We start from the raw sequence: 26,585 nt of genomic DNA, 5'->3' as shown, positions 1-26,585 counted from the left end.
ATTTGTTCATCCCTCGTCACCACTCCTGTAAAAAAGCTATTCCATGCATCCATTACTCTCTCAGTAAAGTAATTAAGCTTTAATTTTAAAGGGGTAGGATGTGAGTGTAAAAGCCAACTTCCTCCTGTCCTGGAAAGGATGGGTATAATGGAATTAGTCTGTACCAGCATAGGTAGCTAAATATTTCTTTTTTTTTTTGCTATGGGATCTGCTCTGTTTATCTCGATTGTAATAATGAAGCCGAATGGTGAATCTGGGTCAGGCACCTAGTACATCTAAAGCCATAAACAGCACACTGCAACAGCAGGGTAGGGGCTCTCTTTGTTAGCCCATCAGAGCCCCACAACATTATTGATTAGGTAAATCATAAATGACTGTTACTATGCCACAAGAACCCCACCCCCCACCCACCCATAAAAATAAATGAACTCAAACTATAAACCAAAACTAAAATAAATATTTTTTCTTCTTCAAAGGTACCACCCACATTATGAAAAAAGTAAGTCCAGAGGATGGTACAGTTTCCAAGGTAACTGTACAATGCCCAGTGAGTTCTGTGCACAAACCCTTTTCTGCTAAATAGGGCTTGTGTACAGAACTTGTTTGGCGTTGTATTGATGCCTCAGCAACTGTTCTGTCCATCGTGAGCTGCATCACCCCACAAAGATCTGTGCAGAACAGAAAGGAGAGCAACTCTACATGGTAACATAGTTCATAAGGTTGAAAAAAGACCAGAGTCCATCAAGTTCAACCTATAACCTTAATGAGTCCCTACTGAGTTGATCCAGAGGAAGGCAAAAAAAAAAACCTCATACTCAAGGTAAAATGGCAGTCAGCATAAATCCCTGGATCAACGTTCTGTTCCTGGATTTACACATTATGTCCCTGGATCTACACTTTAGGCTGCATATGCAAAACTTAAATAATGTCAGAATATCCATTTTTCCCGATTCTTCTACAACAAAGGTAATGTTCAAATAATAAACTATATATATTCATAGTTACATAGTTACATAGTTAGTACGGTCGAAAAAAGACATATGTCCATCAAGTTCAACCAGGGAATTAAGGGGTAGGGGTGTGGCGCGATATTGGGGAAGGGATGGGATTTTATATTCTAAAATGTTCTAAAACATTCTAAAATGTTTTCCAAAAAAAACAACTTATCCTGCAAAAAAACAAGGGCTTGGAATGCAGATGCACAAAAACTAGATGAATTTTCTTGTTTCATCACAGTAATAATTCTGACACATAGAAAAAAGAAAACATATATATGACATGGCTAACATTTTGACGTAAAAGTACAGATGCAGGAAACAATTATGAAATTGCTGTTTATATATTTCCTCCAAAAAATGTAACCAAAAAATGTATATTTTCGCCAAAGTAGTAACATTAGAAACTACAACTCATCCAGCAAATTATCATACAGCTTTTTGAAAAATAAAAAATAAATTAACATAACAAAAATAACAAGAAAATGACTTAAAGTCCCAAAATATGATGTGTCTTTAACCCCTTAAGGACGCAGCCCTTTTTCACCTTAAGGACTGAGCCCTTTTTCGCAATTCTGACCACCGTCACTTTACAAATTAATAACGCGAAAACGCTTTTACCGAATATTCTGATTCTGAGATAGTTTTTTCGTGACATATTCTACTTTATTTTGGTGGTAAATTTTCGGCGTTAATTGCATCCTTTATTGGTGAAAAATTACAAAATTTCATGAAAATTTAGAAAATTTTGAATTTTTCTAACTTTGAAGCTCTCTAATTGTAAGGAAAATGGATATTCCAAATAAATTTTATTTTTCTTCACAAACACAATGGCCCTCATTTACTATTCTAAACCCGACTTCTTTTGTCGGGTTTTTTTGGCGCATCTTTGTCTGCGCCATGTCGCAGACATGGTGCGCCAGTCTGCGACACGATGCAACATTTTTTCCTGACGGACCCGATGTGGATTCTCCCAAACCCGAAAAAGGGGCGTAACCCGACATTTCTGAGCTTTCCCACGTATTTATAAAGGTTTCCAACCCGAATTTGTTGAATTGTTGTGGATTTTTTCCCGACAACTCAGAGGAGTTGGAAACCAAAACCAACAAAACCCACGTGCGACAAACAGGATGCGACATAATAATAAATACCAGGGGAAAAAAGCAGTCGGGTAAGAGAGCAACATAGACTTACAACCCGATTTTCTAAGTAAATGAGGGCCAATATGTCCACTTTATGTTGGCATCATAAAATGGACATACTTTTGCTTTTTGAAAAAATTAGAGGGCTTCAAAGAAGAGCAGCAATTTTCAAAAATGTCATGAAAATTGCTAAATCTGAAGGGACAGATGTTACAGAACTACAACTCCCAGCATGCCTGGGCAGTCGAGGCATGCTGAGAGTTGCAGTTTGGCAACATCTGGAGGGCTACTGTTTGGGCACCACTGTAACAGTGGTCTCCAAACTGTGACCGTTCAGATGTTGCAACACTACAACTCCCAGCATGCCCAGACAGCCTTTGGCTCTCTGGGCATGCTGGGAGTTGCAGTTTGGCCCCCCTAGTGGTTGCCACAGTAAAGATCGAATTACTTTCACTTTCAATTCCCTACTGTCGATTCCCTACCTGATCAGGATCCTGCAGGCTCCAGCGAAGATCCCGGGTCCCCAGGCATCTTCTCCTGCAGGTACGGCCTCCATCTTCTTTCCAGAGCCCCTCGACATCCAGGGGCGGGCAGAACGGGGGGTTGCTAACAGAACTCTGTTCTGACTAATGCCAGGGGATAGGAGTAGATCGCAGCTTTGCGACCTCACTCCTATCCTTTAGGCTGATCGGGGCTGTTGCTGACAACTCCGATCAGCCCTATTTTCCGGGTGATCAGGTCACCAGAGACCCGATCAGCCCAGAATTGGAGAAAATCGCATGTCTGAATTGACATGCAATTTTCTCCGATCGCCGACATGGGGGGGTCTCAGGACCCCCCTGGGTGATGTGCCAGGGTGCCTGCTGAATGATTTCAGCAGGCATCCGGCTCTGGTCCCCAACCGGCTAGCGGTGGGGACCGGATTTCCCACGGGCGTATGGATACACCCTCGGTCCTTAAGGACTCGGAATGCAGGGCGTATCCATACGCCCTGTGTCCTGAAGAGGTTAAAGGGGTACTCCGGTAGTAAACAAATGTTTTCAAATCAACTGGTGCCAGAAAGTTTTACAGATTTGAAAAAATACTTCTATTTAAAAATCTTAATCCTTCCAGTACTTATCAGCTGCTGTATACTACAGAGGAAGTTGTGTGGTTCTTTCCAGTATGATCACAATGATCTCTGCCTGTGTCAAGAACTGTCCAGAGCAGGAGAGGTTTGCTATGGGGATTTGCTTTAATTCTGGACAGTTGCTGACACCATCAGAAGTGGCAGCATAGAGTACTGTGGTCGAATTGGAAAGAACCGCACAACTTCCTCTGGAGCATATAACAGCTGATAAGTATTGGAAGGATTAAGATTTTTAAATGGAAATAATTTACATATCTGTTGAACTTTCCGTCACCAGTTCATTTGAAAGCATTTGTTTTTCACTGGAGTACCCCTTTAAGCGTAAGTTTCCACTTTTTTTTTTTCTGGCAGTTTTTGGAATACTGCCACTGCAGTTTTTGAGCCAAAGCCAGAAATGTATTCAAAAGGAATAGGATATAAAGGAAGGACTTATACTTCTCCTCCCTTATGGATCCACTTCTGACTTTGGCTCAAAAACTGCAGTGGCAGTATTCCAAAAACTGCCAGAAAAAAAAGGGAAAACTTATCTTATAGAATGCTTGGGATACGCAGGACATAGAGACCTTTTTCTGCATGACCTGTGTCGCAGTGGTAGTCACTCATCATGTAGCCTGAGACTTGAAATCATGTGGAAAAAAATTGCACCGTAGTAACCCACTAGCAACTAAGTGTAAACACGGTAAACCTACCCTTTTAACATTTAGGATGGTTTCACATGACCATATTATTGCTGTATTTTTGTACCTGTATTACTACTACATGTTCTGACCTGTTTGTGTTTCCGATGACCCGAACTGACACCTGTTAGTGCAGCAACGAAATAGAGTCAGACACCTGGTCTGAAAACTTTACATAGTTGAGTTGGGATCCAGCATCAAGTTAAAACATTTCAACTTTATTTTTAATCCATTAGTATGAGAAGTTTTGCGGTATGTCCTGTACCTGACAAGTTTCCTGGGTCATAGCCCTTAGTCGTAGTGTAAATCGACTAAAGATTATGACGAGTAAAAAGCATGAAAAAGCATTAGCACAGGCCAAACTATTGAATACTAATGTTTGTAATGGTTTAAGTAAGGTTGATATGTTTTAACCTTTGTGCTGGATCCCAACATGACTATATTAAATCAGTGCTGTGGCCCCTTGGTTCTCAGAATTTATAGAAATCCCCAATGTTAACATAGTGATGACATATCGAATCACATTGCAAGATGGTAATCCTAGGTATATGCCCTCAGTTTCTATAGAAAAAAAAAAGTATATTTGAGTTCACTTGTGTGGCAAGAACAATCACAAAAAGGTCATTTGTTAGCGTGTTTATCAATGAGGCGGGCGTGATTTCCAGAGATAATTGTAACAAGGAAAATCAGTATGTGAATTACATCAGCGTCAGCAAATGTGGCGTATGATGGAGACTGCCAAACAGTTTCACTGCTGTCAATATGGGAAACACAGCATAGATTTTTTTCTTGCTGCATCATTGACCTTACATGCAAATTGGATACCTTGCCTGAGATTACAGATGACATTGTCACAAAATTCCAAGTCTGCTGCCACTAAGCTTCACATCTGCTTTATATGGAAACATAAGCAGCTCTTGTTCGGAGAGAGAGTACAAGTGTGTGTGAGGTCTGTAGCTGTCACGAGGGCTCAAGCCACAAGAAGGACTTGACCCATATAGATCAGAGGACACAACGCAAATTTACATAACTATTTGATTTTAGTAGATGACCAGTTGGGACAAATTCTAACTTTTTTTCTTTGTAAGTGAGATTACAAGTTTCCATTAGGTTTTCACATTAGTGTTATATGCTGGGGAATATGTTATGCTGTAAGTTATAGTAAACTCTATAGTGTGTATTACCAGCTCTCCTAGGGGGAAATTTACATGTAAATATTGTGTATATGTAAATTCTATCCATATAGATTTTAATGACATGTTTTATAGGGAAATAAAGCATCTTAATATGTTAAATATATGTAGATGTGTTAATTAGATATATAGGGAGAGATTCATCAAAAGTTGTGCAGAGAAAATGTTGACCAGTTGCTTTTAGCAACCAATCAGCTTGCTTCTTTCATTTTTGAAAAGGCCTCTGAAAAATTAGAGCAGCGATCTGATTGGTTTCTATGGGCAACTGGTCAACTTATCCTCAGCACAGGTCTTGATAAATCTCCCCCTATGTGCAGAAGAGAGGATGACACCTATAGAGGGACTAGGGTTGGTGTGCAGAAGGTCCTGCAGGCAAAAATACAACATTTATGTGCAAATAAGGGTGTGGCCTACTTAAGGGGTGTGGTCTAAGGTGCCAGAGAGTCTGTGCCTACATGCTCCTGAGGTGAAAATCCATCACTGGCAGCTATGGTGCCCTAGGCCCTAGTTAATACGAATGTTTATACATATACATATATAACATAAGTCAAAGACTATACATAAAAATACTGCAGATATAAAATGACAGTAATAAATAGTGGTAATAAACTATTATGCAATGTTAGATTCATTTTGATTTTTAAATTGCATTACTTTATGCTTGATAGAGGGAGGAAAAAGCTGGCACTGGATTTGGAAATTAAGGGCACTTGGCAGCTATGGGAATTCTTAGCAGAACACAGTGTTCATACATACTTGGCATGCTAAACAAAGTTACGGGACCATTCTGTTTTCATTGATTATGTATGTCAAGATATAATTCTTTGGGTGCCATGGTGGAACAAATGTTAAAGGGCATAACTATAAATACCCCTCAACCACATGGAAAATCATTTATGCTGCCTTCAAACTATATATGTATGTATGTATATATATATATATATATATATATATATATATATATATATATATATAAAATAGCAGTACATCAGGGTAGTAAAACACAGATGGTGGGTGCAAACGGTCGCAGGGGCCCCGGTCCTGGGTCCAAAAAGGCAGATAGAAGAAAGGTTGACTGCAGCACACCAGCGTATCCAATAAAAAGTTGTAGCTTTATACCATAGATACAATGACTATGTTTCTGTGGTCTCACACCACCATTCTCAAGTCAAAGCGCAAGTGATCCAATGGGGTTTAAATACACATAACCATGTGATTTGTTCATTTACATACATAATATCAAAACACATACATACATAATATCAAAACAAAGAATATAATATACAATCATGCATATCAAAATACATATAAGAGACATAATATAGATGTCCAAAAAGTGCAAAGTGCATATATAGTGATACAGTAATGTGCATAATATGCTATAGGCTTAAAAACATGATAATATATAGACTGGGCGTGGAATGGGGCAGTGGCAATCCAAACTTACCCTGTAAAGGACAAACAAACGCTGCATGGAGCGGCGGGTTCATTCACGCCAGAGCGGCGCTTCCACATCAGCGGTACTGAGCCAATGAACAGACAGATATAGGATCTACGTAGTGGATCATGCAGCGAGTCTCTCCGAGCATGCGCATCAGGAGGGAACACCCTGCATGGCCATCATAGGACTGGGAACAGTGTATGAGCGTATCCAGTGTATAGCCATATATAGATAGTCACATGGCCAAACAAAGGCACATGGCTATGCAGATATATGCAGGGCATAAAAGAGGCGAATTCTATCGTCATAGAAATACAATTTAGAAAACTCATAAGGGGCTAGAGTGAACAATATTGCCGTGATCATTAAAAGAAAAAAGTTAACTAAATGAGTTAATAGAAATAAAATTAAAATAAAATCTATGGGGTCCCAGCTACCAGACACAGTTTGCAAATATATCAGGCAAATTAGATAGACCCACCCAAGGTAACCCGACCACACTGGGTCCTTCCAAAGAGGGAGGTCACAGGTGGTAACCGGGTTTGGGGTCCAACAACTAAGTGCTGGTCCCCCCAAAGAAACCGGGGGGTCCACTGGTATATGAGTTTTATGTTGTAAAAATATTAATGCCTCACTCACATAAATCAAGCAAACCGCAGGGATCCCAAAATGTTATAAATATATTAGAACCTTAGATCAAAAATATTCCATATGAACAAAGAATAAGGAGAAAAAATAAATATACAGGGTGGGCCATTTATATGGATACACCTTAATAAAATGGGAATGGTTGGTGATATTAACTTCCTGTTTGTGGCACCTTAGTATATGTGAGGGGGGAAACTTTTCTAGATGGGTGGTGACCATGGTGGCCATTTTAAAGTTGGCCATTTTGAATCCAACTTTTGTTTTTTCATTAGGAAGAGGGTCATGTGACACATCAAACCTATTGGGAATTTCACAAGAAAAACAATGATGTGCTTGGTTTTAAGGTAACTTTATTCTTTCATGAGCTATTTACAAGTTTACGACCACTTATAAAATGTGTTTAATGTGCTGCCCATTGTGTTGGATTGTCAATGCAACCCTCTTCTCCCACTCTTCACACACTGATAGCAACACCGCAGGAGAAATGCTAGCACAGGCTTCCAGTATGCGTAGTTTCAGGTGCTGCAGAATGGGCAAAACTAAAATTGGAACAGGACCCTCAGTTTACGCAGAAGATTTTGGTCAGTGATGAGGCAAACTTTTATGTGAATGGTGAAGTTAACAAACAAAACCAGCGCTATTGGTCAGATACTAACCCACATTGTATAGATCCCTCTAAGACTGTTGGAACACAAAAATTTATGGTATGGTGTGGTATATGGGGTACAAAGATAGTGGGGCCATTCTTCATCAATGGAAACCTCAAGGCCACTGGATAAGCCAAATTGCTACATGATGATGTGTTTCCCTCTTTATGCACTGAAGCTGGCATGTTCACTGAGTTTTTCGAGCAAGATGGTGCACCACCATATTATGGGTGTCAGGTCCGAGCATTCCTAGATGAATGGCCACCAAGGTCTCCCAATCTGACCCCCTTAGACTTTTTTTCTTTGGGGCCATCTGTAGGCAATTGTCTATGCTGTGAAGATATGAGATGTGCAGCACCTGAAACTACGGATACTGGAAGCCTGTGCTAGCATTTCTCCTGCGGTGTTACTATCAGCGTGTGAAGAGTGGGAGAAGAGGGTTGCATTGACAATCCAACACAATGGGCAGCACATTGAACACATTTTATAAGTGGTCATAAACTTGTAAATAACTCATGAAAGAATAAAGTTACGTTAAAACCAAGCACATCATTGTTTTTCTTGTGAAATCCCCAATAAGTTTGATGTGTCACATGACCCTCTTCCTACTAAAATAACAAAAGTTGGATTCAAAATGGCCGACTTCAAAATGGCCGCCATGGTCACCACCCATCATGAAAAGTTTCCCCCCCCCCTCACATATACTAATGTGCCACAAACAGGAAGTTAATATCACCAACCATTCCCATTTTATTAAGGTGCATCCATATAAATGGCCAACCCTGTATATCGTTACACAAATCAAATTCAATTATCACAAAATTCCCAACTAGCTGTATAGAGACATGTTTTGGAGTGCTGCGCCATTGGAATTTCTTTGTCTGAATGAAACCTGATCAGGCTTGGGGCACTGGCACCCTAGTTATAATGATGAGTCCAAATTCAGGGGTCGTTCAGTTTTGCCACTGGTCCACATTCATCACTAAAAAAGATAAACAATGTATCAATTAATAAGGATCTCAGTGCACTATCCTAACAGTTAGGGGAATGACAGGAAAAAACTTATCAGCATAATACTAGGCATTATAAACCTGATGTGTAATCGAAAAATCAACATTAAGTCCCCTAGGTTTCAGGGATTGAAGCTTGTAAATCCATTTCAGCTCCTTCTTTTGAGAATATTGGCACTGTGTCCACCACTTTTGAGGGGGGGGGACGTGATCCAATAGGGTAAATTTCAGATCCCTCTCTAGATGTTGGGCCTCTACAAAATGTTTTGCCACCGGTAAATCTGTGCGTCATTTTTGGATACCGTACCGATGCTGGTTCATCCGAGTTTTGTAGTCCCATGTGGTCTCCCACATAGAGGAGACCACACGGGCACACCAAAACATAGATCCCATAATCTGATGTGCAGGTCAAGTAATGATTTATTTTATAATACTTGCCAGAATATGGATGAACAAAGCAAGAACCTTTCTTCATAAAGTCGCAGTTGACACATTGTCGACAGGGGTAGGAGCCCCTACTCCTGACCGACAAGTATCACTGCGACGGCATTTTCAGGGAAACATCAGATTTTACCAGCCTATCTTTCAGGTTGGAAGGTCTACGGTATGACAGTAAAGGACGTTCATTAAATTCATGAATATCAGGGTATCTGGTTTCTAGGATATTCCAGTGTTTGTTTAAAGTGCCACCAATGATTTTGGAATGAGAGCAAAAGGTTGATACAAAAGGAATCCGTATTTTAGAGTCACGTTTCTTTTGGGGGTGTAAAAGTTTTGTCCTTTCTAAAGACATGACCCGAGTCTTCTCTTGATGAAGAAGGGAAAGGGGGTACCCATGTTGTTGGAAATTGTGGACCATACGATCAAGTGTAGATGTAAATTTGTCATCCGATTCCACAAAGTGTCTCGCCCGGAGCATTTGACTGCCCTTGAGGGAAAGCATCATTGGTCGCAGATGACAACTATCAAAATGTAAAATAGAGTTGCAATCTGTCGGTGGTTAGATGGTTTCCTGTAATGGAAACTAAAGTGTCCAAAAAAGAATTAGAAGTTGTGGAAGCATGAAGAGTGAATTTAATGTGAGGGTTAGCAGAATTTAAATAAGAGTGAAAAGAATGTAACTGTGTCATGTCTCCCCTCCAGACCAGAAACACATCATCGATGTATCACCAACACCCCAGCAAATTGCTCCAGCACTGCCATGAACACATTAGCGTACTTGGGCGCCATGTTTGTGCCCATGGCTGTGCCGGATGTCTGGAGGAAAAAGGTGTCATTAAACAAAAAATAATTATTTTTTAAAACCAACTCAAGTAGTGAAATAATAAAGTCAACCTTGTGCTCTGTGAAATCCAAAACTAAACTCAACGTGGAAGCCTGTACACCCCCATCACTTGGGATCTAGGTGTACAGGCTGACCATGTCAAGTGTGACCAAAATAGCATTTGAAGGAACCTATAAATCAGAAATCTTGACTAAAAAGTCGATGGTATCATGAAGATATGAGCGGGCTTGCATGGTGTACGGGCGTAAAATCTGCTCCACGAAGATAGACAAATGACTTGTGGCCGAGCCCCGGCCAGACACAATCGGTCTGCCGGGGGTCCACCAATGACTTGTGTATCTTCGGGAGCAGATAAAGTAAAGGGATGACAGGATGAGGTACCAGCAGGTAATTGTATAAGGTCTTATCAATCAGAGAATTAAGTAATGCTTCATCCTGGACGACTTTGATTCTTGTGCAGATTATATGAGTAGAGTCTCTACTTAGTTTAAATTATGTAGAAGAGTCTGATAGCTGGCAGTTCTGCTTCTAAGATATACTTATCCCGGTCCATGATCACAATGGCTCCACTCTTTTCAGCATGCTTCATCATGGACCAGGGAAGCCAATGCTTCATGTTGTTGTCTATTCAGATTATGTCTCCTATGTATATTACCTGACTCTTTACTATGGGTAATTTCCATACGGGCCAAATCACAATATGTGTCAAAAGCATTCCACTGTAAAGGAGGATTAAAATTGCTTGGCAAATTAAGGGAAAAATCTGAAAACACAAAGCCGTCCTGTTGAGAGTAAATTGTGTTAGTGGGAACAAAAACATTAGTATTACATGGATTTAAATAAAACCAGATTTTAAGTTTAAGCCTGCGAAAAAAATGTATTAAATCGAGTTCTAACTGAAAGGGTGTTTTGATCTGGACAATAACTAAGTCCCTTGGACAATAATTCAAGTTGAGAACCAGTCAAAGGAATAGACTAAATATTTACCATCTGCGGGCTAGTTACTCCTTCTTGAAGCAAAGCTTGGGCTGTGCCTGTTTGTTGAGCCTCTGTGAACGGGTCCTGATGGGATTGGTGGTGTCGTCGGCCTCCTCTAAGGGTTGGTCTACGCCTGGAGACTGGTGTACCCCTAAAAAAAAAGTTGGGGGTCAGAAGTGATGGCAGAAGTATTATTTTCAGTTGAAGAAGATGATGTGTCTCTCGATGGTTCCTTATTTCTATGTGAGCATTTGGAAGATTTAGCAGTTTACCCCTAATGTAAACTTTTCCAAAGGAATAGTCCAGAGTATCCCGGTGCCACTTGTGGCGCTTTGTGGTCTCGAGCTCCCCTTCAAATTTTGTAAGAAATTGTTTCTCTTTCTCAATGAGGTGCTCAAAATCCTCCTGGTTGGCAATAGATAAAGCATGTTCCGTCTTAGTAAGTGTAACACTCACGTTTCTGAAGACAGACTGGATCCGCTGGACCTGTGTGGCAGATGACTCAGACCTTGCCAGGGAACGGAGTCTAAGGTGCCGCTGGTCTTCACCAGAGCCCGCCGCAAAGCATGATGGGCTTGCTGCTGCAGGCGACACCCAGGTCGTAACCCCCGGCAATGGCTCGACCACACAGGCAGCTGAGGAGATGCGGAGCACAGAAGGGATGAGGCAACTCATAGTCAGGATAGCTGTAGGTCAGGGCAGGCAGCACAGTAGCGTAGTCAGGACGTAGCAGAAGTTCAGTAGGCAGGTGGCAGAGAAGCAATGTCAAGGTCACAAGAGCAGGAGATCTGGTACACGGCAGGGCAATACAAATAAACGCTTTCTCTAGGGCACAAGGCAACAAAGATCCGGCAGAGAACTGAGGAGGGTGGAGGAATTTATCAACAAGACACAGGTGGTTACACTAATGAGCGTACTGGCCCTTTAAATCTTAAAGCTTTGGCGCGCGCACGCCCTAAGGGACGGGGACACTCGCGCCGGAGCAGAGAGGCGGAAGCAGAGGCAGGGGAAACACCCAGAGATTGACGGACTGGGGCACGCATACGGGTGTGTCCCGCAATGCGAGTCCCAGCCCCGTCAGCAGCAGAAGGTAAGGGGACCATGCGCTCACGGCCAGCGTGTGAGGCAGGAGCGCATAGCGTAACAGTAAGACAATCAGTAGTAGCGACAATGTCCTTCTGTAAGAACTCTATATTCTAAAGGATAAGATCCAGAGCATACTTATTAGACATTACTTCATATTTTGCTCTATAGTCCAAATCAGAGGAGTATGCATTATCAGACGGTTGAGACTGGAGGCCTCTTGGTATCAGTTGGGATTTGTTATAATGACTTAAGGTGGCTATATGTAATTTAAGATATAACAGACGTTTAGATTCGGTTTCCTATTGTCTTTGGAGATCAATAATAGATGGAGCTTCAAGGAAGGAGATGACCGTCTCAATTTAGCTGAAAATCCTGTCAATGTCCCCACTTTATAGGTAAATGTATTAGATGGAGCTACTGATTGAATTACCTCTGTGGAATCCATGATGTATTGGGTGCAGGCTCAAGATGACCACGGATAAATACAAAATAGAAAAGGAGAGCAGCACACCAGGGTAGTAAATCACAGATGGTGGGTGCAAGCGGTCGCAGGGGCCCCTGTCCTGGGTCCAATAAGACAGATAGCAGAAAGGTTGACTGCAGCACACCAGCGTATCCAATAAAAAGTTGTAGCTTTATTTCATAGATACAATGACTACGTTTCTGTGGTCTCACACCACCATTGTCAAGTCCAAGTGCAAGTGATCCAATGGGGTTTAAATACACATAATCATTGGGGGACCAACACTAAGTTGTTGGACCCCAAACCCGGTTACCACCTGTGCCCTCCCTCTTTGGTAGGACCCAGTGTGGTCGGGTTACCTTGGGTGGGTCTATCTAATTTGCCTGATATATTTGTAAACTGTGTCTGGTAGCAGGGATCCCATAGATTTAATTTTTATTTTATTTCTATTTACTCCTTTAGTTTACTTTTTTCATTTTAATGATCACGGCAATATTGTTCCCTCTAGCCCCTTATGAGTTTCCTCAATTGTATCTCTATGGCAATAGAATGCGCCTCTTTTATGCCCTGTATATATCTGCCTAGACATGTGCCTTTGTTTGGCCATGTGACTATCTATATATGGCTATACACTGGATACGTTCATACACTGTGCCCGGTCATATGATGGCCGTAAGGCGTGTTCCCTCCTGATACGCATGCTCGGAAAGACTCGCCGCATGATCCGCTACGTAGATCCTATATCTGTCTGTTCATTTGCTCAGCGCCGCTCTTGAGTGAATAAACCTGCCTCTCCATGTGGCGTTTGTTTGTCCTTTACAGGGTAAGTTTTGATTGCCACCGCTCGATTCCACATATTATTGGATACTATTGGATAACTCTACAAACATATACTCAAGTGTGGTTACACCCCAGTCCATTTATTATCATATTTTTAAGCCTATAGCAAATTATGCACATTACTGTATATGCACTTTGCACTTTTTGGACATCTATATTATGTCTCTTATATGTATTTTGATATGCAGGATTGTGTATTATATTCTTTGTTTACATCTGTGTTTTGATATTCTGTATGTAAATGAAGGAGTCACATGATTATGTGTATTTAAACCCCATTGGATCACTTGCACTTTGACTTCACAATGGTGGTGTGAGACCACAGAAACTTAGTCATTGTATCTATGGAATAAAGCGACAACTTTTCATATATATATATATATATATATATATATATATATATATATATATATATATATGGTGTATATGCAGCCATAATGCTTATAGGACTTCCTTAAATGGGGGTTGTAAAGGCAGGAATCTGCAGGGAAAATAACAAAGAACAAAGCGTTATACCCAGCCTGATCCCCTGCCGCTGCCAGTTTTTTAGGTGTATGGACCCTGCTGTGATCTTATTCTTACTGCTGTGACTGCAGGAACTATCTGTTAAGCACAGTGACTGACTGGTGGGCGGGCATTTCTGGCCTGCAGAGCCCATCTCCAGGCCTAGAAAGTAGAGGAACCTGGTGGGGACTAGATGCTCGGAAAACTGACAGCAACTGGACGATCTTTTTAACTTAATTTTGGAAGAGACAAAATTGTGGTTGCAGTGCAACCACAGAGGAATTGAAGTACTACATGATACGCACTGTAAATAGGGGAATTTCTGTGTCAAGCATGGGCATGTAAGGTGATCCAGAGAAAAAGAGAGGCTCTTTGTAGCCAATCTTTGGTATATGTTATTAATGGAGGTCAGGAATAAAGGACTACCTTCTATTAACTCTGAATTCCCTGAAAAATATCAGTAGATGGATTTTCTAATTCAGACAGTGAATATAATGAGCAAGTAATGGTACCAAAATATGTCTAAATGATATAAAAAAAAGGCTTTACTATGTCCAAATAATACTGAGCAGATATAAAGTTAGATAAGAACTTCATTAATATTAACAATGATGTCCCTATAGTAATAGATCTACACCTAAAGAAGACTAAACAAAACATCCATAGAAACAAGCGTGTAGCAATCAACCAATAATGTCTTTATTAAACATATATGCAAAGAAGACATACATCTAAAAACATTAAAATGCTGAGAGGTATGGAATAGGTGGTATAAATGCTGCTGGTAAGAACCGACTAACAAATGGAGGCTAAGCACATGGCATACAACTAGGTAGTGCAAAATAGCAGTAGTAGACATAGACCATAGGGATTACAGTACATGAATAGATAGTAAAGTGGCAAAGTGCATCAAATATACAGGTCACAAGATCAGAGTAACAAAGGATAAACACACTGTATGCATCATTCAATAGTAAAAATCATCCCCATGGTGGAAACATAGAGTATGCAAACCTCCACAACCCAATGTTTCGCTTCAAGGCTTCATCTGGGGTATCATAGCTCTCAGCATTTTAAAGGGGTACTCCGGCGCTTAGACATCTTATCCCCTATCCAAAGGATAGGGGATAAGATGCCTGATCGCGGGGGTCCCGCCGCTGGGGACCCTTGTGATCTTGCATGCAGCACCCCAGTTAAAATCAGTCCCTGGAGCATATTCGCTCCGCGTTTGATTACCGGCGACCAGGAGGCATGGGGCGTGTGACGTCACGCCCCCTCCTATAGGCTTGCATTGAGGGGCGGAGCGTGACATCACACGGGGGCGGAGGCGTGACATCACACGCCGCCTGCCCCGTGGTCGACAGTAATCAGACCCGGAGCGAACATGCTCCAGGGACTGATTTTAAGTGGGGTGCTGCGTGCAAGATAACGGGGGTCCCCAGCGGCGGGACCCCCGCTATCAGGCATCTTATCCCCTATCCTTTGGATAGGGGATAAGATGTCTAAGCACCTTAGTACCCCTTTAATGTTTTTAGATGTATGTCTTTTTTGCACATATGTGTAACAAAGACATTATCGGTTGATCGCTACACGCTTGTTTCTATGGATGTTTTGTTAAGAACTTCATTAAAGGGGTTATCCAGGAAAAAACTTTTTTTTTAAATATATATATATATATATATATATATATATATATATCAATCAACTGGCTCCAGAAAGTTAAACAGATTTGTAAATTACTTCTATTAAAAAATCTTAATCCTTTCAGTACTTATGAGCTTCTGAAGTTAAGGTTGTTCTTCTCTGTCTAAGTGCTGTCTGATGAAACGTGTCTCGGGAACCGCCCAGTTTAGAAGCAAATCCCCATAGCAAACCTCTTCTAAACTGGGCGGTTCCCGAGACACGTCACCAGAGAACACTTAGACAGAAACGAACAACCTTAACTTCAGAAGCTGATGGGTACTTGTCACGATGCCGGCTGGCAGGTAGTGGATCCTCTGTGCCAGAGAGGGATTGGCGTGGACCGTGCTAGTGGATCGGTTCTAAGTCACTACTGGTTTTCACCAGAGCCCGCCGCAAAGCGGGATGGTCTTGCTGCGGCGGTAGTGACCAGGTCGTATCCACTAGCAACGGCTCAACCTCTCTGGCTGCTGAAGATAGGCGCGGTACAAGGGAGTAGACAGAAGCAAGGTCGGACGTAGCAGAAGGTCGGGGCAGGCAGCAAGGATCGTAGTCAGGGGCAACGGCAGGAGGTCTGGAACACAGGCTAGGAACACACAAGGAAACGCTTTCACTGGCACGATGGCAACAAGATCCGGCAAGGAAGTGCAGGGGAAGTGAGGTGATATAGGGAAGTGCACAGGTGATAACACTAATTGGAACCACTGCACCAATCAGCGGCGCAGTGGCCCTTTAAATCGCAAAGACCCGGCGCGCGCGCGCCCTAGGGAGCGGGGCCGCGCGCGCCGGGACAGGACTGACGGAGAGCGAGTCAGGTACGGGAGCCGGGGTGCGCATCGCGAGCGGGCGCTACCCGCATCGCGAATCGCATCCCGGCTGGAGGCGGTATCGCAGCGCCCCGGGTCAGTGGATCTGACCGGAGCGCTGCAGTGAGGAGAGTGTAGCGAGCGCTCCGGGGAGGAGCGGGGACCCGGAGCGCTCGGCGTAACAGTACCCCCCCCCCTTGGGTCTCCCCCTCTTCTTAGAGCCTGAGAACCTGAGGAGCAGACTTTTGTCTAGGATATTGTCCTCAGGTTCCCAGGATCTCTCTTCTGGACCACAACCCTCCCAATCCACTAAAAAAAAGGTTTTCCCTCTGACCTTTTTGGACGCCAAAATCTCTTTGACGGAGAAGATGTCCGAGGAGCCGGAAACAGGAGTGGGAGGAACAGATTTGGGAGAGAAACGGTTAATGATAAGTGGTTTAAGGAGAGAAACGTGAAAGGCATTAGGAATACGAAGAGAAGAAGGAAGAAGAAGTTTGTAAGAGACAGGATTAATCTGGCACAAAATTTTGAAAGGACCAAGATAGCGTGGTCCCAACTTATAGCTAGGGACACGGAAGCGGACATATTTAGCGGAGAGCCATACCTTGTCTCCAGGGGAAAAAATGGGGGGAGCTCTTCTTTTCTTATCCGCGAATTTCTTCATGCGTGATGAAGCCTGTAAGAGAGAATTTTGGGTCTCTCTCCATATGATGGAAAGATCACGAGAAATTTCATCCACAGCGGGCAGACCAGAGGGCAAGGGGGTAGGGAGGGGGGGAAGAGGGTGACGGCCGTACACCACGAAAAATGGGGTTTGGAGGAGGATTCAGAGACTCTGAAGTTATACGAGAATTCGGCCCATGGTAGAAGATCTGCCCAGTCATCCTGGCGGGAGGAAACAAAATGTCGTAAATAATCACCCAAGACCTGGTTAATTCTTTCTACTTGTCCATTGGATTGAGGATGATATGCAGAAGAAAAATTTAATTTAATCTTGAGTTGTTTACAGAGAGCCCTCCAGAATTTAGACACGAATTGGACGCCTCTATCCGAGACGATCTGCGTAGGCAACCCGTGAAGACGAAAAATGTGTACAAAAAATTGTTTAGCCAACTGAGGCGCTGAAGGAAGACCAGGAAGAGGGATGAAATGTGCCATTTTGGAGAATCGATCAACGACCACCCAAATAACAGTGTTGCCACGGGAAGGGGGTAAATCAGTAATAAAATCCATACCAATCAGAGACCAAGGCTGTTCGGGGACAGGCAGAGGATGAAGAAAACCAGCGGGCTTCTGGCGAGGAGTCTTATCCCGGGCACAGATAGTGCAGGCTCGCACAAAGTCCACCACATCTGTCTCTAGAGTCGGCCACCAATAGAAGCGAGAGATGAGTTGCACAGATTTCTTGATGCCCGCATGACCTGCGAGATGGGAGGAGTGACCCCATTTGAGGATTCCGAGGCGTTGGCGTGGAGAAACAAAGGTCTTTCCTGGAGGAGTTTGCCTGATGGAGGCTGGAGAAGTGGAAATCAGGCAGTCAGGAGGAATGATGTGTTGAGGAGAGAGTTCAACTTCAGAAGCATCTGAGGAACGAGAGAGAGCATCGGCCCTAATGTTCTTATCGGCAGGCCGAAAGTGAATTTCAAAATTAAATCGGGCAAAGAACAGAGACCACCTGGCCTGGCGAGGATTCAGCCGTTGGGCAGACTGGAGGTAGGAGAGGTTTTTGTGATCGGTGTAAATAATAACTGGAAATCTTGATCCCTCCAGCAGATGCCTCCATTCCTCAAGTGCTAATTTAATGGCTAGAAGCTCTCGATCCCCGATGGAGTAGTTCCTCTCCGCCGGAGAGAAGGTCCTAGAAAAAAAACCACAAGTAACAGCATGCCCGGAAGAATTTTTTTGTAGAAGAACAGCTCCAGCTCCCACTGAGGAGGCATCAACCTCCAATAGAAAGGGTTTAGATGGGTCAGGTCTGGAGAGCACGGGAGCCGAAGAAAAGGCAGACTTGAGCCGTTTAAAGGCGTCTTCCGCTTGAGGAGGCCAAGACTTGGGATCGGCATTTTTTTTGGTTAAAGCCACGATAGGAGCCACAAGGGTAGAAAAATGTGGAATAAATTGCCTGTAGTAATTGGCGAACCCCAAAAAACGTTGGATGGCACGGAGTCCGGAGGGGCGTGGCCAATCTAAGACGGCAGAGAGTTTGTCTGGATCCATTTGTAGTCCCTGGCCAGAGACCAAGTATCCTAGGAAAGGAAGAGATTGGCATTCAAACAGACATTTCTCTATTTTGGCATAGAGTTGATTGTCACGAAGTCTCTGAAGAACCATACGGACATGCTGGCGGTGTTCTTCTAGATTGGCAGAAAAAATCAGGATATCGTCCAGATATACAACAACACAGGAGTATAGGAGATCACGAAAAATTTCATTAACAAAGTCTTGGAAGACGGCAGGGGCGTTGCACAGGCCAAAGGGCATGACCAGATACTCAAAGTGTCCATCTCTGGTGTTAAATGCCGTTTTCCATTCATCCCCCTCTCTGATGCGGATGAGATTATAAGCACCTCTTAAGTCCAGTTTGGTAAAAATGTGGGCACCTTGGAGGCGATCAAAGAGTTCAGAGATGAGGGGTAGGGGGTAGCGGTTCTTAACCGTGATTTTATTAAGACCGCGGTAGTCAATGCAAGGACGTAGAGAGCCATCTTTTTTGGACACAAAGAAAAATCCGGCTCCGGCAGGAGAGGAGGATTTACGGATAAAGCCCTTTTTTAAATTTTCCTGGACGTATTCAGACATGGCAAGAGTCTCTGGGACGGACAGAGGATAGATTCTGCCCCGGGGTGGAGTAGTGCCCGGGAGGAGGTCGATAGGACAATCATAAGGCCTGTGAGGAGGTAGAGTCTCAGCTTGTTTTTTGCAAAAAACATCCGCAAAGTCCATATAGGCCTTAGGGAGACCGGTTACAGGAGGAACCACAGAGTCACGGCAAGGGTTACTGGGAACCGGTTTTAGGCAGTCCTTGGAACAAGAGGGCCCCCAACTCTTGATCTCCCCAGAGGACCAATCCAGGGTTGGGGAATGAAGTTGAAGCCAGGGAAGTCCAAGGAGAATTTCAGAAGTGCAATTGGGGAGGACCAAAAGTTCAATCCTCTCGTGATGAGATCCGATGCACATTAGAAGGGGCTCCGTGCGGAAACGTATGGTACAGTCCAATCTTTCATTGTTTACACAATTGATGAAGAGGGGTCTGGCGAGACTGGTCACCGGGATGTTGAACCTGTTGACGAGAGAGGCCAAAATAAAATTTCCTGCAGATCCGGAGTCCAAGAAGGCCACAGTAGAGAAGGAGAAGGCAGAGGCAGATATCCGCACAGGCACAGTAAGACGTGGAGAAGCAGAGTAGACATCAAGGACTGTCTCACCTTTGTGCGGAGTCAGCGTGCGTCTTTCCAGGCGGGGAGGACGGATAGGACAATCCTTCAGGAAGTGTTCGGTACTAGCACAGTACAGGCAGAGATTCTCCATGCGGCGTCGTGTCCTCTCTTGAGGTGTCAGGCGAGACCGGTCGACCAGCATAGCCTCCACGGCCGGATCTACTGTCACGATGCCGGCTGGCAGGTAGTGGATCCTCTGTGCCAGAGAGGGATTGGCGTGGACCGTGCTAGTGGATCGGTTCTAAGTCACTACTGGTTTTCACCAGAGCCCGCCGCAAAGCGGGATGGTCTTGCTGCGGCGGTAGTGACCAGGTCGTATCCACTAGCAACGGCTCAACCTCTCTGGCTGCTGAAGATAGGCGCGGTACAAGGGAGTAGACAGAAGCAAGGTCGGACGTAGCAGAAGGTCGGGGCAGGCAGCAAGGATCGTAGTCAGGGGCAACGGCAGGAGGTCTGGAACACAGGCTAGGAACACACAAGGAAACGCTTTCACTGGCACGATGGCAACAAGATCCGGCAAGGAAGTGCAGGGGAAGTGAGGTGATATAGGGAAGTGCACAGGTGATAACACTAATTGGAACCACTGCACCAATCAGCGGCGCAGTGGCCCTTTAAATTGCAAAGACCCGGCGCGCGCGCGCCCTAGGGAGCGGGGCCGCGCGCGCCGGGACAGGACTGACAGAGAGCGAGTCAGGTACGGGAGCCGGGGTGCGCATCGCGAGCGGGCGCTACCCGCATCGCGAATCGCATCCCGGCTGGAGGCGGTATCGCAGCGCCCCGGGTCAGTGGATCTGACCGGAGCGCTGCAGTGAGGAGAGTGTAGCGAGCGCTCCGGGGAGGAGCGGGGACCCGGAGCGCTCGGCGTAACAGTACTGAAAGGATTAAGATTTTTTAATAGAAGTCATTTACAAATCTGTTTAACTTTCTGGAGCCAGTTGATATATAAAAAAAAGTTTTTTCCTGGATAACCCCTTTAAACCTCAGCTAAAGAAAGCGAATGAACAAGCATAATAAATCATGAAAAAAATCATGAAAAAAATCACATGTCAACCATACATAAGCCAAATACTACGTGTAGATTGATGCATGCAGACTACATGTGAGCCAAAAATGTATTTCTTTGTATACGTACTAGTAAAATCTTTAGCCCCACATTTACTATTGTGTTTTATTTTCTTCTTTTTCTTAGGTTTGGTTATAAGTTCTTCATCATGAACATTTTGTGCCTTTAATACTTCTGGGGACCTTATTTTCAGATCAAACCTACAAGCTCTCAACCATAGGATGGGTAGCACCACTATCCTCCCTCGTGGTGGTGCCATAGCCATGGGGGTAGCACGTGCCATTCGTCGATTCAGCACAGAAATTCCTGACCCCCTCCGTGAGGAAGAGGAATCAGAACTGACTCAGGGTATCAGGCCGACTGCCTATCGTAATGGAAAAGTACACACTAGGCCTGTCCGCCAGCGCAGCCGCTTTGTACAGAAAGATGGCCATTGCAATGTAGAGTTTATCAATCTCAGTGAGAAGAGCCAACGTTACTTGACTGATCTTTTTACCACATGTGTAGACATTCGCTGGAGGTGGATGTTTCTCATATTTTCCTTTACTTTTGTAGTTTCTTGGCTCATTTTTGGTTTCTCTTTTTGGCTTATTGCCTCAATGCATGGGGACTTGGCTCCACCACCTGAACCTGGCTCAGAGGAGACCCCTCCCCCTCCATGCTTTTTACAAGTCACCAGCTTTATGGCAGCCTTCCTTTTCTCCTTAGAAACTCAAACTTCCATTGGTTATGGATTTCGAAGTGTTACAGAGGAATGTCCATTGGCAGTATTGACGGTAGTACTGCAGTGCATAGTGGGGTGCATTATTGATGCCTTCATTATTGGAGCCATCATGGCAAAAATTGCCAAACCTAAAAAGAGAAATGAAACTCTTGTGTTCACAGAAAATGCTGTAATTGCTCAAAGAGACGGCAAAATGTGTCTCATGTGGAGAGTTGCAAATCTTCGGAAAAGCCACTTAGTAGAAGCACACGTACGAGCACAGTTCCTGCAGGTAAGCAATATTACAATAAATGGCACTTAATAGAAAGAATCAAGATCCCAGTATACAGTGCTCAGTGGCTGGATGTTTTGTCTAGTGGACAGGACAGCAGGAGCAATCTATAATAATAGAATTACATGGGTTTTATGGGAATATAAAAAATGGCCAATGGGAGGAAATGGGTCACACATAAGAAAAGAAGCATTACTCACCTGATAAATACTCCGCTGCTCCAGCATTGTTGCTTCAGCGCTCCCCACTGGTGATGATGTGCCCACTTACTGGTGGTGATGTCACCTGCACTAAACCCTATAAACAGGTTTATAGTGCGGGTGAACTAGATAAAATAGAGTTATGTTTCACCGGGATCCTTGGTTCAGTTCTGAGATCAAGGCTGTATACAGGCACCAATGCTAATCCCCCTTGTGCAATGGAGGGGAGCTGGTATACAGAGCTTCCCTGCCTCCTTCCTCTTATGCTCCGATATGGCAGCCCACCTCATAAATATTCATAGACCCTTTGCTCATGTGAGTGCAAGTTGGAGAGGCATATGGGAGCAGAGAGGACAGTATGTATAATGGGAGAAATTAGCAATGGTGCCTGTATGCAGCCTGGATCTCTAGAACCAGACCACAAATCTGGGTAAGGTATGCATCTTTTTAATCTGGTTCACCCACACTATAGGTAATTTTTTAAGTGTAAAATTCCCTTTAAAGGGGTAATCCGATGGAATTTTTTTTTTTTTAATCAACTGGTGCCAGAAAGTTATACAGATTTGTAAATTACTTCTATTAAAAAGTCTTAATCTTTCCAGTACTTATCAGATGCTGTATGCTCCAGAGGAAGTTCATTTCTTTTTCAATTTCTTTTCTGTCTGACCACAGTGCTCTCTGCTGACACCTCTGTCCATGTCAGGAACTGTCCAGAGCAGGAGCAAATCCCCATAGCAAACCTCTTCTGCTCTGGACAATTCCTGTCATGGACAGAGGTGTCAGCAGAGAACAATGTGGTCAGACAGAAAAGAAATTTAAAAAGAAAAGAACATCATTTGGAGCACACAGCAGCTGATAAGTACTGGAAGGATTAAGATTTTTAAATAGAAGTGATTTACTCATTTGTTTAAGTTTCTGACATCAGTTAATGAAAAAAATAGATAAAAATTCCACCGGAGTACCCCTTTAATCTCTTCCAACTGCTGTTCCAGTGCTCCTATGATTACAAAGGCAAAAATAGATTAGATGCCAAAGGCATATAGCTTTCAGTGGAGTCACAGTCATCCTTTTATACAATTAATTTTATACTGTTTTGCACATTTTGGGGGGGATTTTAATAAAAGGGTATTTCAATATTGGGAATTATGCCCCTACTGGAACCCTCACCTACTGGAAGAACACGGGTCCTGTAACCCCTGTTTTTTTCTTCATTTAACCCCTTGAGGACAAGCCCATTTTGGCCTTAAGGACCAGGCCAATTTTCATTTCTGCACTTTCGTTTTTTCCTCCTCACCTTCTAAAAATCAGAATGCTTTAACTTTTGCACCTGCAGACGCATATAAAGGCTTATTTTTTGCATCATGAATTGTACTTTGTAATGACCTCACTTATAACATAATGTGCGGGAAAACAAAAAAAAAATATTTGTGGAGTGAAATAAAAAAAACGCCATTTTTTATATTTTAAGGGCTTCCGTTGCAGTGCGCTTTTCGGTAAAAATTATACCTTATTTTTACTCTGTAGGTTCATAAAATTGTCATCTTCTGACCCCTATAACTTTTTTTATTTTTCTGCATACGGCGCTATGAGAGGGCTAATTTTTTGAGCCGTGGTCTGTAGTTTTTATCACTATTTTTGTTTTGATGGGTCTTTTTGATCACTTTTTATAAATTTTTTTATGGTATATGAAGTAACCAAAAATGCACAATTTTGGACTTTGGTATTTTTTTTACATGTACGCCATCAACCCTGCAGTTTAGCTTAACTTATATTTCAATAGTTCGGACATTTACACATGCGGCGGTACCACATTAGATCATTTTCATTTTTTTATTTTATTTAAAAAATGGGAAAAGAGGGGGGGATTCAAACTTTTATTAGGAAGGGGTTAATTAACTTATATCCATTTTTTAACACTTTATTTGATGGGCTCCAAATCAGCTTCAAGTGGGTTGTCTAGACTTTTGGGGCCCCTTTGGTAATGATAAACCAGTCCAACCCTGACTAACCATATACTAACAATAAATGTGATATATTACCTGAAAGTATCCAACTCATAAAATTAACAGGTTCTCAAAGCCTACAAAATGGAAGGTTTATCCTATGGATAGACCATGAATATCAGATTAATTGGAGTCCACCTGGCAACCCTACAAACCACATAACTAAAGGGGCTCCTTTATTGGGGTTAAACCTGGTATTACAGCCTAGTTGCATTGACTTGAATGAGTCTGAGCTGCTCTGAACTGTAATGCCATGCAAAGCTTCCTACTACAAAAAGGGTGGTGCTGTGTCTGGAGAACCATTATGGGACCAATGAGGATTACACTCCCGGCAGGGATGCCAGGAGTCATGCACCCACCAACCTGATGACCTACCTGATAACCCCTTTACACGTGCTGTATTTTTTTGCTTATTATCCTACCCATTGAAGTCAATTGAAAGCAAAATTTAGCTGCGTATTTTGCTACCCATTCACTTTACTAGGTAGGAAAATACGCATCAACAAATAAGCAGCAAAATACAGCATGTTTGACCCTACCCTTAATGGTAGGGTCACACGTGCCGTATTTTTCTGTGTATTTGCTGATTTATATTTTCTGCAGCTGCAGCTTATTAAGTAGGAAAATACGCAGCAGCAAATACACAGCAAAATATGGCACGTGTGATCCTACCCTAAAGTATTATTTCCATCTCCCAATTTAAAGTATCACTGCCATTTACAAAACTTTTGACATGTCACATGTCAAAGATTTTAGTTTGGTTCAGACCCCCACCGATAGTTCACTCCCCTGTGAATGTCGTCCAGTTGCACTAGACAGGCTTCATTGAAAGTTTATGGAGCCCATCTGGTGTAACTGGATGGAGATTACAGCGAGCTCTGGCTGTGTGTTCTTGATACTGCTATACAGGAGCTTGTAACCAGTTTAAGGACATACAGTAATGCTCTTATTTAGGGTTCCTATTCACCTAGTAATAACACTACTACAAAACCACCAGTTACTGCGCTGGAATCAGGAGTTTTTTGAAGGTTGCTATTTGTCTTTTTCACACCAACAATCTTCCTAGCTATTTTGTTTGTCTTTATACTGGACGCTCCATAAACCACCAAACCTGTATATGGCAAGAAATTTTATTTTCTAACTCCCAGTGAAAGGGTTCTACACTTAACAATAAAAAATAAAGTGTTTATCTGCTGGCATTCAAGGTCATACTGGCAGAAACACCAAGGAAAAGTATGTTGGGTATACTGGGTTACAGGATTTAATTTCCACCAGCGTTAGCTTATAATTCAGAGAATAATCCGATTTTGATTTTAGGATACATTTTGACTCTTTCCAAGAAAAGAAAATAATAATATTTTGGGAGTTTTGACCAGAATTACATAACATGACTATCATATTAATTTAAAATGACACAATTCTTATGTAATGTATGTATTATAGTATATTTAAACCTTCAGGTCATTTTTCATCATATTTTATTATATCTTCATACTTGGACTAAACCCAATATTCTGCAATGTGCCAATTTCCACCTGCAGTCTTATTGTATTTTAGTGTCAAATTCCTAAATGTCATTTCCAGAAATACACATAAGTTTGACTGCAAAGCAATTTGTAACTGCAACATAATAACTGCAACTGTATTATTTTTACAATATTCTTGTAGGTTTTTCCATTGGGTTTTATGGGTTTCCCTTTTATGTTTTTTTTACAGCCTAGAGTCACCCCAGAAGGAGAATACCTTCCACTGGACCATACAGATATCAATGTTGGATTTGACAATGGTACAGACAGAATATTTTTGGTATCTCCAGTTACCATTGTTCACGAGATTGATGAAGACAGTCCTCTGTATGAGTATGGCAAGGCAGATTTGGACACAGCTAACTTTGAGTTGGTAGTCATCCTAGAAGGCATGGTGGAGGCTACTGCAATGACTACACAGTGTCGTAGTTCTTATGTTCCCTCTGAGATTCTATGGGGTAGCAGGTTTGAACCAGTTCTATTTGAGAAACGTAATCACTATGAGGTGGACTACCTACACTTTCATCGCACATATGAGGTTCCAAACACGCCCATATGCAGCGCCAAAGAGCTTTCTGAAAGAAAATATTCAGTGGTGGCTCGTAGTTCATTCTGCTACGAGAACGAAGTGGCCCTTAACTGCATCTGTGATGAGGGGCCTCCTGCCCTAGTGGACACTAAACCATTAAATCCTGAAATTTCACTTGAGTTAGACATGCTTAGGGTTGTGGATCCCTTAGAAGAAATATTACTATCATGATTTTCTGAGTGACTCTGCTTTGATCATTAATAGGTGAGCATTGAGGGTGAAAATGGAGACTGGAACGCACAGTCTCA

At 42.8% G+C, this 26,585-nt stretch overlaps 1 protein-coding gene across 1 annotated transcript; it reads left to right on the top strand.

Annotated features, from left to right (window-relative positions):
• Window positions 1–5,508: 5,508 nt before the first annotated feature.
• On the top strand, window positions 5,509–26,508 carry KCNJ14 (potassium inwardly rectifying channel subfamily J member 14). Its single transcript, XM_056542116.1, has 3 exons — window positions 5,509–5,602; window positions 21,151–22,019; window positions 25,939–26,508. Exons 2-3 carry the CDS (start codon window positions 21,246–21,248, stop codon window positions 26,506–26,508), a joined length of 1,344 nt encoding a protein of 447 aa, XP_056398091.1. The 5' UTR covers window positions 5,509–5,602; window positions 21,151–21,245.
• Window positions 26,509–26,585: the final 77 nt, after the last annotated feature.

The sequence above is a fragment of the Hyla sarda genome, chromosome 10 (genome assembly GCF_029499605.1).
Source record: "Hyla sarda isolate aHylSar1 chromosome 10, aHylSar1.hap1, whole genome shotgun sequence".
NCBI lineage: Eukaryota > Metazoa > Chordata > Amphibia > Anura > Hylidae > Hyla > Hyla sarda.
The sequence above is the reverse complement of the archived record's forward strand: the minus strand, read 5'-3'. Positions and strand labels throughout refer to the sequence as shown.